Genomic DNA, 15,180 nt, shown 5'->3' with positions numbered 1-15,180 from the left:
CCTTCTCTTTTTTTTTTTTGGCAGAACATAAATGGCTGTTTAACCTAATGTAAAAAAGGAGGGCTGTTTCTCGTAAATACCTCAAAAATCCACAAAAAAATAAAACTTGATTTTCAAAAAAACACAAAAAAACAAAAAAAAAAAATTGATTTTAAAAAACCAAAAAAAATTAAAAAACTTGATTTTAAAAAACCAAAAAAAATTAAAAAACTTGATTTTAAAAAAACCAAAAAAATTAAAAAACTTGATTTTAAAAAAACAAAAAAAATTAAAAACTTGATTTTAAAAAAACCAAAAAAATTAAAAAACTTGATTTTAAAAAACCAAAAAAAATTAAAAAACTTGATTTTAAAAAAACCAAAAAAATTAAAAAACTTGATTTTAAAAAATCAAAAAAAATTAAAAAACTTGATTTTAAAAAACCAAAAAAAATAAAAAACTTGATTTTAAAAAAACCAAAAAAATTAAAAAACTTGATTTTAAAAAACCAAAAAAAATTAAAAAACTTGATTTTAAAAAACCAAAAAAAAATAAAAAACTTGATTTTAAAAAAACAAAAAAAAATAAAAAACTTGATTTTAAAAAAACAAAAAAAATTAAAAAAAATAATAAAAACACAAATAACTTGATAAAAAAAAAAAACATAAACAAAAAAATTGCTTTAAAAAAAAAAAAACAAAACAAAACTTGATTTTCCCAAAACAAAAAAATAAGCCTGTTTGTGAAAATCAAAAAGCCAAAAATATTTTTTTGTGGATTAGGTATAAATATTTAGATATAATTATATTTTGCTACATTATTAAGATATCATTCTATTTTTGTCTATGAACATTTTATACTAAATGCAGAACTGAATGCATAACAACCATTAATAAAAACATCTCCTTATAGGAATTAAATAAATGTGTGGTTTGTTATTTCAAGGCTCAGTATCATTTTAGTTATAATTGTAAAAAAGTTGTTTACAGTGGCAATGGAGCTTATTTAGACATTTAAAATTACAATACAGTTGGCACTACAACTGCTCGACCATAACCTAGGAGACAGCTCAAAAGAAAGGCAAGCAATAAATATAATGCAAGATTTCATCAATAATTTTTTTATTGTCAAAAATTATATATCCTGGCCCATTGCAATGGCCCCCCTACCCATAAAATAATTAACATATTGCTGTCTAACTTGACGGGCACTTTGGGGGCCAAGCCAGTACGGACAGTATCCAGGCCTGTAAGGTTGGCTTCTATTTGTCCGGCCTCAGGCCCAACTGTGCCTATATAATTTGGAGAATGCTTATTTAAAAAGTTGTGCAGAATGCAGCACGATAAAATGATAAAATTAAGTTTGTATTCCGCCAAATTAATGGCTGTTTGAAACAGGCGGAACCGGCTGGCCAGAATTCCAAACGCATTCTCAACCACTCTTCTAGCTCTGGCCAGCCGGTAATTAAAAACCCTCCTCTCCGGGGTGAGGGTTCTTTGGGGGAATGGCCTCATGAGGTGCTTGCTGAGAGCAAAGGCTTCATCGGCAATGAAGACAAAGGGGAGTCCTTCCACGTTATCCTCATCAGGTGGCAATCCCAGGCCACCACTCTGGAGACGCTGGCAGAACTCCGTCTGGGCAAATACTCCTCCATCCGACATCCGGCCATTCTTCCCCACGTCCACATATAAAAAATCATAGTGTGCCGACACCACCGCCATTAAAACAATACTGTGGAACCCCTTATAATTAAAATAATATGACCCCGAATGGGGTGGTGGCACAATGTGGACATGTTTCCCATCTATAGCCCCTCCACAATTGGGAAAGTCCCAACGGCTGGCAAAATGGGATGCCACAGTCTGCCATTCCTGTGGCGTTGAAGGAAACTGGGAAATCAAACAAGAAAACCAAAATCAATTAATTTTGAAGCTAACATTGCAAGAAAATTAGACAATTAAAAACATTATTCCCCAGCATCAGTATAACATTCAATAATTTAATTGTTCTGGAATAACTAATATGGAAAGGCACACTTATCAGATTGCTCACCCCCTCTGATGGAACATTGATTACATTTTAGGGGGTTGTGAAATCCCTAAAAAAAATTACTTTTAGGACACGCAGGAATTTAGGGACTAAAAAGGCTACAAAACTGCAGTTGTCGCACTCTGCAGGTGCAGTTGCTAACCAGTTACAGTAAATGAGGTAATGTAAAAAGGCATTCATGTTGCAAGGAGTACACAATCACATGCAAGGGCAATTAATGAAAACACTTTGAGGCTTGCATATGATTTGATGATGGAAATCAGCAGAGCTTCTGCTCATTTACTAAAGCACTGGAACAAATGCACTTGTAGAGTGCACATGCATTTTGCAAAGTGCAACATATATTTGCTTTAGACAAATCAACACCACAGAACATTCCAGCAAATTTTAACGAGGGTGGGGGTGGGGGGGTTGTGAAATCTAGATAATTGCTCATTAGCAGCACACTATTTGGAGTGAGTTTAGGTGGGGGGGTTGTGAAATCTAGATAATTGCTCATTAGCAGCACACTAAATACACTCAAACAAAATACATTCCAAATGAGTAGACTAGGTGGATATGTTCCCATCACTTCATGCTGGGAAGGTAGGTTATTGAAGGAAAATATACATGCATGACAAAAAATAACAGGAAAAAATTCCAGCATGTGTGAGGATAAAAAGGGGACATTCACACTATATTGCAATGATGGTAAGTAGTGTTTGAAGCAAGAAATACATTACATTATCAAAGATTACATAAAAGAACATGTGATGCTAATAAAAGAAAAATATCTTACCTTAATATAGTCCTTCTGCAGGACCTGTATGATGGCAGAACAGGTCTCTGGGATAATGATCCCCAGAGCCTGGGGGAGATGCCTGTCGAGAACTTAAGGTCCTGCAGGCTTCTCCCTGTGGCCAAATACCGCAAGGTAGCGACCAGCCTCTGCTCCGGAGTGATGGCTTGCCTCATGCAGGTATCCTGCCTGCTGATATAGGGGGTCAGCAAAGCCAACAAACGGTCAAAAACGGGGTCCGTCATCCGGAGAAAGTTCCTGAAATCCTCAGGATTATTCTCACGGATCTCACGGAGCAAAGGCATGTGACAGAACTGGTCACGCTGAAGCAACCAATTCTTGGTCCATGAACTCCTCCTCGCCCTGTTCATGGACTGGTCTTGGGCTGAAGAATAAACTACAGCACCAAGCACATACAATGCACGAGCTCTACGACGAGTACGTACAGGTAACATGGCTTCAAAACGGTCGGCTGGTCAGAACGCACTAAACAGAACGCACTGAAGAACAGCAAGGCCTGTGAAGAACGACCTGAAAATCAGGAACGAGCGGCCAATAAAACAAAGATTTCTCAATGCCAACTGACCAAACGCACTGAAAAGCAGATACAAACCTCACAAGCACAGACTGAACAACAGTTAAAACGAACTGAAAAATACGAGTCTCACAAGCGCGAATCGTCTCTCACCAAACTTCTACTAACACGAGATAAACACGAGATTAGCAGAAGGAGCCCAAAGGGTGTCGTACGGGCTATTGAACTTCCGTTTTATAGTCTCGTCGGACTTGGTGTACGTCACCGCGTACTAGGCTGTCGTACTTTTGTGTGGTCGTGTGTGTGCAAGTCCGTTCGTAAGAAAGTCTGCCGCAAGTCCGCCGAAGGTACGTCGGAAGTATGTCGGACAGGCTGTCGGACTTTTGTAGACGAAAAGTCCGACCGTGTGTACGCGGCATAACAGCTCATTGTGTTGGGAGCCTACAGTGACCACAGTCCCAGCACAGAGACCTCTGCCCCCCATGGACACACGTGTTTCGTCTGCGTAGGCTTTAATTTTAGATATGTGCAATGTTAATTAAGTCCTCTGAGTTCTACAGCAACAGCTCTTTAAATTGACCTTTGTTGGCCATGAAAAGGCTTCTTGTGACTTCTACAACATTCCAACTGTGACCCGTCCCCTGGCAAGCTTGACCTATGCCCATCACCAAATGTTCTCTGTCCTTTCTTGTCCCAAGTCTTATCTGGTGTGACAATTTTGACATTCCTTCCTGTCGGTGATCTCTGTTCTCACATAGGTCTAAGAGTACATCCCTGGCAAAGCTGTGGCTGAATTCACTGTGTATGGAATTTTAATGGAAAGATCTGCTAGTGTTTATTTTCTAAAGAGCTTCAAAGAACCTTTATTGAAATTATTACTCATGTTCCCCCCAAGGGGGACACTATGCAGACGAGTTACTGCAATAACATGTTTCCTTCCCAGATCCCCGGTACTCGCTGTATTAAAGCCTCCTGAAACACAGCGAGTCGCACTGGCACTTCATAAATAACTAAAATATATTTAAAAACATAATATTTTCAGTTGCAGAGTATAATAAAGGCAAACACGACTGCACAAATCAGGAAAAATATATCTGCATAAAGACTATTATGACATCACAGCATACCAAAATAACATTCTAATTCTTCTCTGCATTTTTAAAGGGACCATTGTACTGCGAGGATATGGAGGCTGCCATTGATCACCCATTCTGAATAAATGTAGATTCGATTCAGACTTTCTAATCTGCATGCCTGTTCCAGGTCAGTGACACAAAGGGGAGATTTAGGCTGGCCATACATCAGTGGCGGTCGGTGGAAATTTTTTTGGGGGGCAAACCGTATGACCCCCCCCCCCCAAGTCAGTAGCACTTACCCCATCACCGGCGGCTTCCCCTGCTCGGCGGCGGCAGTCTCCCTTTCTCCTGCTCTCAACGGGTCATCACGCCAGCGGCAGCTTCCGTTTCCTCCCTCTTTTTTGGCGGCGAATCGGGAGTCTTCTCTTTTCGGCCGATGGGAAAACAGGTCTCGCATCCGCTTCTGATTGGCCAGATTGAGGATCAGTGTTTCAACAGTGAATATTCATTCGCTGTTGTAACGCACCTGGGTGGACTCCGGTCGCACGCTCTGCAACCCAAGCCCACCATATTTTGAATCCTATTAGAGCCTCTGGCTCTTATCAGGTGCTTAAAAAAAAAAAAAAAAAAAAGACTGCTGTAATTCATGCGCCCGGTGCCTGAAATGGGCCAGACGCATGAATAGGGGGTGGCCACGGCAGCCGTGGATAGATTGGTGGTCCGGAGAGAGGGGGCGGTGCCCGGGCGCCCCTAATGGTTGGGCCGCCACTGCCATACATGTTCAATTTTCTTGTACAATTTTCCTTTAGACCCCTTTTACACTGAGGCGCTTTGCAGGCGCTATAGCGTTAAAAATAGCGCCTGCAAAGCACCCTGAAACAGCAGCTCCATTCACTCCAGTGTGAAAGCCCGAGGGCTTTTACACTGGAGCGGTGCGCTGGCAGGGTGTCAGAAAAAGTCCTGCCAGCAGCTTCTATGGAGCGCATTAGGAGTGGTGAACTCACCGCTCATAAAGCGCCCCTGCCCATTGAAATCAATGGGCAGCGCCGCCGAACCGTCGGCAAAGCGCCGCTGTAGCAAGCGCTTTGCGGGCGGTTATAACCCTTTTTCGGCCGCTAGCGGGGGGTTAAAAGTGCCCCGCTAGCGGCCGAATAGCGCCGTAAAAACGACGGTAAAGCGTCCCCAAAAATAGCGGCGTTTTACCGCCGACACCCGGGGCGGCTCAGTGTGACAGGGCTCTTAGATTTACCTTAAACTATGTAGTGCAGGGGCCTGCCTAATTGGATACAATTGAAAGTTGTTTAGTTTTGACCTTTATATTATATGTTTTTTGGTAAACTGGCAGAAGAAAATTGAACACATATCGCCAGCCTTACTTTTTCTTTTCTTTATTACAGGTACTTATATAGCGCCCATCAATTTACATATACATTCACATCGGTCTCTGCCCTCAAGGAGCTTACAATCTAAGGTCTCTAACTCACATTCATACACATACTAGGAGCAAATTAACCTACCAGCATGTCTTTGGAGTGTGGGAGGAAACCAATGCAGTGACAGGGAGGACATGCAAACTCCAAGCAGGTAGCGATGTGGTTGGGATTCAAACCAACAACCCTAGTGCTGCTAGGCAGAAGTGCTAACCACTTAGCCATTGTGTTACCAAGACTGGAGAGGAAAATCTGGTGCAGATCTGCGTGGTAGCCAATCAGCTTGTTAAATTAAGCTTTAACAAAGCTGATTGGTTTCTATGCAGAGCTGCACCACATTTTGCACTCTCCCTCCCACTGAGCTATTGTGTTCTGACAGGGGGCGGGAGGAGAACACAGTAATTATTGCCAGCGGCTATAGCTGTTGGCAATAATCGCATGAAAAATCCGACAGGCTGGTTCTAATCGATCAACTTGGGTACAATCAGCCTGCCCATACATGGTTTGAATCTCGGCTGGTCCCTGCTGAACTGTCTATGGCCAGCTTAATAGGATGCTGACAGCGCCCACAGCCGTTCACATGTAGTCAGACACATGTAGATGATTGGCCCTGGATGCCTGAACAGCTTGGGGGAGATTTACTAAAACTGGAGCATTCAGAATCTGGTGCAGCTGTGCATGTAGCCAATCAGCTTCTAACTTCAGCTTGTTCAATTAAGCTTTGACAATAAAACCTGGAAGCTGATTGGTTTCTATGCAGAGCTGCACTAGATTTTTGCGCTCCATGTTTAATAAATCTCCCCCTTTGTGTCCAGGGCCGATCGTTTGCAGGTAATTGCTGCGTGTCTGCATTCTCCCACTAGAAATCTTAGGCTCCATTCACACCTATGCATGTTGCTTTTGAGCGTTTTTGGAGGTTTTTTTTCATGCTTGCCACGTTTTTGAGCAGCGTTTTTGCCGCGTTTTTGCCGCGATTTGCGTTTTGCGTTTTTTTTTTTTTTTTTTACAGTTTTTTTTTACAGTCTTAAAAAAATGTAAAAAAAAAACGGCAAAAACGCATCAAAAACGCACCAAAAACGCTGCAAAAACGCTGCAAAAACAGTGCACTTGCGTTTTTGATGCTTGTCCATTGAATTCTATTACATGCAAAACGCTGCATTTTGCATGAAAAAAAGTCCCTGACCCTTTCCAAAAATGCAGAGAAACAAAAAGGCATTGATGTGAACATGTTCCATAGGAACCCATGTTAAAAAATTCCCGTGCATTTCTGCAAAATGCAAAATGCATCAAAAAACGCGCTAGTGTGAATGGAGCCTAAGTCTATCCCTAAATGCACATGTGAATGAGATCTATTTCTCTCAGTACAGATTTTCTTTAAAGCATATCTTAACCCAAAAAACAAAAAAAATACCAAATTGCAGCTTACCATTCTTTAGATGGAGTGGCTGCATTAGTTTTATTTTTTCAGGCTTTTTCCCCCTTTATTTTCACCTAGTGATCCTGTAAGTAACACACTTCCTGTCCCTGAGCGGCTACCCTTACTGCTCCATTGTATCCATGGAGGAAGCCACCATATCTAAATTATGGTAGGCTGCAAAATAATACATTTATTGGGTTTAGTTAGGGGACTTACAGTCAGACTACTGCTGTTGAATTCAGCCCAAGTTTGTTGACATGAGAGGTGATTAAAATTTTCAGTGCTGACAGCTCTTACACTGAATTAGAAGTGCCACACTAACATTGGAGTCCAGATACACAGTAAGCTTAATATAAAGATGGATATTTAAAAGGATTCCAACGCGTTTCAGGATCTTAGTTCTGCCTCCTTCATCGGGGCTTGAGTAAATTTAAAAAAAATGTATGCAGGCTCTGAGATCAATAAATATTAAATATAATTATTGGGTGTTATGATGGTGGCTGAATTACCAAAGCATTTGTTAGCAGCAACTTCTATCTGGACTCAAATATTAACCACTTGCCGACCGCTGCACGCCGATATACGTCGGCACAATGGCAGCGGTGGGCAAATGGGCGTACCTGTAAGTCCGCTTTAATTGGCGGGGCTAGCAGGCACGCGCGCGCCCACCGTGTACAGCGTGACCTTGCCCGCAGGTCCCGTGGACTCGATGTCTGCCGGTGTCCTGCGATCGTATCACGGAGCCGCAGAACGGGGAGATGCCTATGTAAACAAGGCATTTCCCTGTTCTGCCTTGTGACATGACAGAGATCTACTGCTTCTTGTTATCAGGTGCAGTGATCGCTGTCATGTCAGTGGTAGCCCATCCCCCCCACAGTTAGAATCACTCCCTAGGACACACTTAACCTCTTGATCGCCCCCAAGTGTTTAATCCCTTCCCTGCCAGCGTCATTTACACAGTAATCAGTGCATTTTTGTAGCACTGATCGCTGTATAAATGACAATGGTCCCAAAATAGTGTCAAAAGTGTCCGATGTGTCCGCCATAATGTCGCAGACACGATAAAAATCGCAGATCACCGCCATTACTAATAAAAAAATGAATAATAAAAATGCCATAAAAATATCCCATATTTTGTAGACACTATAACTTTTGCGCAAAGCAATCATTATACACTTATTGTGATTTTTTTAACCAAAAATATGTAGAAGAATACATATCAGCCTAAACTAAGGAAAATAATAGTTTTTTTACATATTTTTGGGGGATATTTATTATAGCAAAAAATATTGATGTTTTTTTTTTCAAAATTGACGCTCTTTTTTATGTTTATAGCGCAAAAAATAAAAAACGCAGAGGTGATCAAATACCACCAAAAGAAAGCTCCTATTTGTGGGGAAAAAAAGGACGTCAATTTTGTTTTGGTGTAACGTCGCACAGCCACGCAATTGTCATTTAAAGCGACGCAGTGCCGAATTGCAAAAAGTGCTCTGGTCAGGAAGGGGGTAAAATCTTCCGGACCTGAAGCGTTTTAAGGTATGGCACTTCTATTTTAGACTTTTTCATCCTCATTACAACCCAAGGAGATGTTGTAAAGCCTTCAGGTTCAGCAGGTTCCAGTGCCTCTAACCCACTTCTTCAAATACAAATGTTTGGCACTGCTGCTCCAGGTACAGGACGAGGTACATAAACAGAGAGAACCCTGTCTTGTGGACTTCTACAGACCATGGATATATAAGAATACTATAAATGTCAAATTCACCAATCAAAAGTTGTATAATATAAATAAACAGACCTTCTATAGTGAATACGCTCCAGTTACACTTTTTATGATTAGTTGGACATTTATATTATTCAGAGATATCTATGGTCCATAGAAGTCCACAAGAATGGGTTCTCTTTTTGAGGTGTGTGGATTATTGGTACCGAGGAGCACATTTGATGGGGTAAAAAGCCACCAGGTGGAGAATGAAGGTACTATACACAGGGCTTTTTTCTCAGAGAATAGGTGCAGGTTCACTCCCCCCAAGCCACCCCTTGTCTTTGTTGCCTACCCACCTCTGAGCACCACCTCTTGTCTCTGCCTCCTACTCATCTCTCACGACAATAGACCCTCCCCAGCAACAATAGACCCCCCCAAAAACAATAGATCCCTAAAAGCAACCACCCACTCCAGCAATAATACGAACTATGAAATATGAACTTTTTTTTTGCAGGGGGTGGGAGTTAAGTGGCTTTTCTGAGGGACCCACACTTCCTGCTTTCTCACCTAGGTGAGGATGACATCACCCCTCCCCAGCCCGAACCTTCCTGAGATACCTACATCACATTTCTCAGGAGGCTTTGGGTCAGTCTCCACCACACTGCAGATGCCCTTTGACGCATCACCAGGGGCCAACTCAAAGGGCTAAGAAGAGACAGACAGCCTCCTGATGACGTCATATGAGAAGATGACGGCACGCGACCTAGAGTGTCTAGATGGATTGGTGGCTTACACCAGACAACGTTGGGTTCACTGGGTGTGTATGAATGTTTTTTTTATGGGCAACCCAGCAGACAGGTAAAAAGGGGGAAAAAAAATTATAAAGGGGGAATGACGTTGGGTTTGGGGTTCATATAAGGGGAGGCTTACATTTTACAGGGTGCTTCAGTATTTCGGGTGCTGCAGCATGCAGTTATTAGGGTAATATCAGGAAAAGTTCATGTGTTTACTGAAAGTATGTGAACTACTGCACACACACCATGGCTAACTGATCCCTAGAAAGAAAAAAGATTGTCCAAATTGGATTTTTCCTGATTATTCATCTAACATCCTCTGTGTCTGTTCAATGCATTGCCATGTCTACATGACCAACCAGCATTAATGTTTATTCCACAATTGCTCAACTGAATGATCTGTAGTGCTCAGATCTTTTAAATTCCATCTCATGTATGGGAACTCCAAGGTCATAAAGTCACAGGATAATCACAGGCAATTCTAAGGAATCGAACAATTCTTGAACTGTTCATGGACAGTACAGGATATGGGAGAATGGGACATGGGGCCGCTAATTATAGTTTTTACTATGCTAGAAATCTCTTTGTGATATTATCTTTGTGAATGCTTTGTGATCGGCCACAGCTCGTAGCTGTGCTGACAATCGTTTAAGACAGCATTTCCCAACCTTTTTACCCCCAAGAAAACCTCGAAATAATTTTCAGGCCTCCAGGAACCCTTGCTGAAAACAATTCATCATTGCTCACCCTTATATTGGTCCTCAATGGGAAGAATGGCACCCTTTCATTGATGGTCAGTGGGAAGAATGGCACCCTTATATTGGTGGTGAGTGGGAAGAATGTCACCCCTATATTGGTGGTGAGTGGGAAGAATGCCACCCCTACATTGGTGATCAGTGGGAAGAACGCCACTAGAGAATTTACATAGGTGGTCATTTGAAGAATGCCACCCTTACTTTGGTGGCCAGTAGGAATAATGCCACTCTTACATTAGTGGTTAGTGGGAAGAATGCCACCCTTATACTTGTGGTCAGTGGGAAGAATTCCACCCTTACATTGATGGTCGGTGGGAAGAATGCCACACTTACATTGATGGTCAGTGGGAAGAATGCCACCCTTACATTGATGATTAGTGGGAAGAATGCCACCCCCAACATTAGTGGTCATTGGGAAGAATGCCACCCTTACATTTGTGGCCATTGGGAAGAATGCCAACCTCATATTGGTGGTCATTTGGGAAGAATGCCACTCTTACATTGGTGGCCAGAGGGAAAAATGCCATTCTTGCACTGGTGATCAGTGGGAAAAATGCCACTCTTACATTTGGGGTCAGTGGGAAGAATGCTACCTTTATATTGGTCGTCACTGGGAAGAACGCCATCCTTCCAGATAGCTAAAAAGATTACTGGATTCATACAGCTGGTTCTTCCAAGTGGCATTAGCCCTGAAACTATGCAGGCACCATCAAACGTGAGGTCAACCAGCCACAGGTCAAGGAACCCCTAGTAACATGTGGAGGAACAGGAACCCTGGTTGAAAATAGCTGATTTATCCAGAATTTTCCAATTACCGGTAAATTGCTGTCCATGAAATTTCCTAAATTCTCTAGTGTATAGACAAGCAGTGCTAAGGCGTAATAGTGTATTGTGCTATAGTTGTACCTTCCAACGTTCTATGATAGGAAAGGAGGGACACCTTATAGAGCAAAGAACTTTTAGGGCTCATTCACACTTGTGCGTTGCATATGTTTTAATGAGCATTGCTACAAGGCATGGCAACTGATCTGCTTTATGTGTGGGTGCATTGTGGTGCCTTTTATTGTAAATGTCACCCCAATGCATTGTACAGTGTAGGCACAACACTTATTGAGCTACAGTGCACCACACTGCATACAGCGGGCAGCGTTTTGAAGGATGGATTATGGACATTTTCTTGTCCGTGGCATTGGCAGCCTTAAAGAATACATGTTAACACGTGCCATAATGTGTGTTAATTAGGGGCCTCAACAAAATGCTTAAGTGTGTCCTTAAGGCAACTATTACCTCCTCACCAGTCCAACCTCCTACTGATAAAGCTTAATACACAAAAACTTTAGGTATTTAAAGCAAAAAACTTTACAAGCCCATTCATATGCCTTGTGGCAATGCACACTATAATGCTATAATGTGCAGTGCATTGCAGTACCATTCATTGCAAACGGAACCCCAACACATTATACATCAGAGCACAACGCACCGCAGTGCGCCGCAACTCATACTGTGCATTGTCCTGTGCTGCGATTTAAAAAAGGGTCATGCCATTTTTTTCATGTTTTGTGGTGCACTGGCAGCCTATTCATAATGAACAAGCTGCCCTACCGCAACGCACATTGGCGTGTGCCATAACACAGGTTAACTCTTGTGCGATAACGCACCCCAATAGAGCGCTTAAATGTGAATGGCCCCTTAAGGCAACAGTCACACCCTCGCCAGTCTAACCTCCACTGTCTGCTAATGACAAAACTTCACCCACAAAACCGTTTTCATGTATTTGCAGACCTCCGCTATGCTTACCATCAGAAGACATGTGCGGCGGCAAAAAAAGCCAGAAAAACCCAAAACATAATTGTGCTGCATAGCAACCAGAATCTAAAATGTTTCCATTTGAAAGGTCACACTACTTTTACTGTACTCTATAAAATAAGACGCGCAGCTCGGGAAAAGTTAGACGCGGTACTGAAAGCATTAGGCAGTCAAATGTTACACTTTATTATACAGATCTATACATCAGACCTAGAAGAAAAGAAAGTCAGGAGGACAGATCACAGCCTTATTATTATTATTAGTGATGTATATAGCATAGATTATATACAGGGAACATATTATGTATAGAGTACATGTGTATATAGCACAGATCATGTATATGGAACATATATATAGTGTATATTATGTATAGAGAATATATTATATACAGTATATAGCAAAGATTAATTATAGAGAACATAGATGCATACCTCCCAACTGTCCCTGATTCCGAGGGACTGTCCCTGATTTGGAGCAATGTCCCTCTGTCCCTCATTTCTCTTCATATGTCCCTCATTTTGGTCTGATCCATATAGTTGTAAATAAAATGCACTATTCATCTTTCAAAAAGTCTTTCCCGGTGCTAAACCTTTCATCCAATTACTAAAATTGCTGCATTTGAAAACTTCAAAAGCCAATATAAAGGAATAGTAGTGGTAAAAATAAAGCACTTGTGGGTTTAACTAATAATTAGTTTGTACAATTCTCCTTTAAGGGGGCGTGACAGTGGGTGTGTCCTATGCCTACATACATTTGCTAATAGGTGTCCCTCATTCCCATCTCAAAAAGTTGGGAGGTATGATATAATGTATATAACACAGATGAGGTATATGGGACATGTTATGGATATAGCATATGTTTTATATATTAGAGAACATATTAGGTATATATAGTGTACACTACGTATAGAGAACATGTGTGTGTGTGTGTGTATATAGCACAGATCATGTATATGGAACACAATATATATCATATATTATGTATAGAGAATATATTATGTACAGTGTATAGCAAGGGTTACTTATAGAGAACATATAATGTACATTATGATATAATGATCATGTATATGGAACATATTATGTATATAACATAGATTATGTATATGGAACATATTTTGTATATAGTGTATGTTATGTATAGAGAATATACTATGTATATAGAATAAATTATCTATAGAAATCATATATGTATATAGATTAAATTATGTATAGCTTCATTATAGAAAACATATCATGTATATAGCATAGATTATGTATAGAGAACATTTTATATATATATATATATATATATATATATATATATATATATATATATACACACATATTATGCATATAACATGTATTGCATGTACAGAACATGTGATGTATATAGTATATATTACAATACGTATAGAGAACATATTAGGCATACTGTATAGCATATATTATGTATGCAGCACATGTTTCATGCATAGAGAACATATTATGAGTATAGCATACAGTGTATTAAGTATGTAGCATTTACTATGTATAGAAAACATGTATGTATGTCATATATATTATGTATAGAGAGCATACAACAGATATAGTATCTATTATGTATGTTGTATACTGTATATTATGAATAGAAAACATTGTGTATATGGCATATATTATGTAAAGAGAACTTATTACACATATAGCATTTATTGTATGTAGCGCATATTATGTATTAAGAACATATTATGTATGTAGCATTTACTATGTAAAGAAAACATATTGTGTATATAGCATATTTTATATAGAGAACATATGTATGTATGTCATATATATATTATGTATAGAGAGCATATTACACATATAGCAGCTATTATGTATATCGTATACTATATTATGCATAGAAAACATTGTGTATATGGCATATATTATGTAAAGAGAACTTATTACACATATAGCATTTATTATGTATGTAGCGCATATTATGTATTGAGAACATTGAGTATATGACATATATAATATGATGTATAGAGAATGTGTTATGTGTGTAGCAAACATAGTAAAAGTTTTAGTTAGTAATAGTTAGTAGAGCAGAGTTAGGTGTCTGTAGGGCACACATAGGCGCAGTGATGGGCACAATACCTTCTGCCATGGTCCAGCTCCTGCACAGACCTCACTCCCAGTAGTAGATGACACCCTAACTTTAGCAAAGACTTTTTATAGCTTCAGGACACACCTCTGGGGGGCGGGGCTGACAGTAGGGAGAACTTTACTCACAGACAGGGTGACACTTTACAAGGGGGGGGGGAGATAGATTCTTAACTCCTTCATTGCCTGCAGACAATCCCAGCATTTTTTTCAATGTCTGTAAGGATTACGCCCCAGGATATCTAATATTTTCATACACTAATCTCTGTTTACATAACTCTCCATAGATGACAGATCTCATAGAATAGATGACAGATCTCATAGAATAGATTGCAGATCTCATAGAATAGATGGCAGATCTCATAGAATAGATGGCAGGGGGTTCTGGGTGACCTGACACTGACAGCTCACAAGAGTTTTACTGGAGAACAAAGTGACTGAAAGAATGTGGATTGTGTCATAGTGGGGATGTTAGGTGTATTTAGCAACAGAATAGAAAGAAAAGGGATGTGTGTTAAACAACAACTAACAGCCCAAAAAAAGTGAACATATTTGCCCATTAACAGTGTTGCATTTTAATGCATGTGCTCTAAAACTAAAATGCACGCGCCGTGGTTCCCTATAATAAAGCTAGTATGATGATCTGTTCCTATCTCTGTGCTGCAGTGTTTTTAAAAAATACTATTTTTTTAAAATTTTTTTTGCATTTTAGTGCATTGGGAAGTACAGTAGCACATCAAAACATAGAACATGCATT

General features: G+C 40.2%; 1 protein-coding gene across 1 annotated transcript in view; it reads right to left on the bottom strand.

Moving 5' to 3' along the window:
- Nucleotides 1-14,515, bottom strand: part of TGM2 (transglutaminase 2) — a 118,166-nt gene extending 103,651 nt beyond the window's left edge. Inside the window, exon 1 of the mRNA XM_073606538.1 lies at nucleotides 14,418-14,515. Within this exon, the coding sequence (XP_073462639.1) occupies nucleotides 14,418-14,427 (10 nt within the window). The 5' untranslated portion in view covers nucleotides 14,428-14,515. The remainder of the gene's footprint in view (nucleotides 1-14,417) is intronic.
- Nucleotides 14,516-15,180: the final 665 nt, after the last annotated feature.

The sequence above is a fragment of the Aquarana catesbeiana genome, linkage group LG12, assembly GCF_042186555.1.
Source record: "Aquarana catesbeiana isolate 2022-GZ linkage group LG12, ASM4218655v1, whole genome shotgun sequence".
Classification (NCBI taxonomy): domain Eukaryota; kingdom Metazoa; phylum Chordata; class Amphibia; order Anura; family Ranidae; genus Aquarana; species Aquarana catesbeiana.
This window is presented reverse-complemented; position numbering and strand designations above follow the sequence as displayed.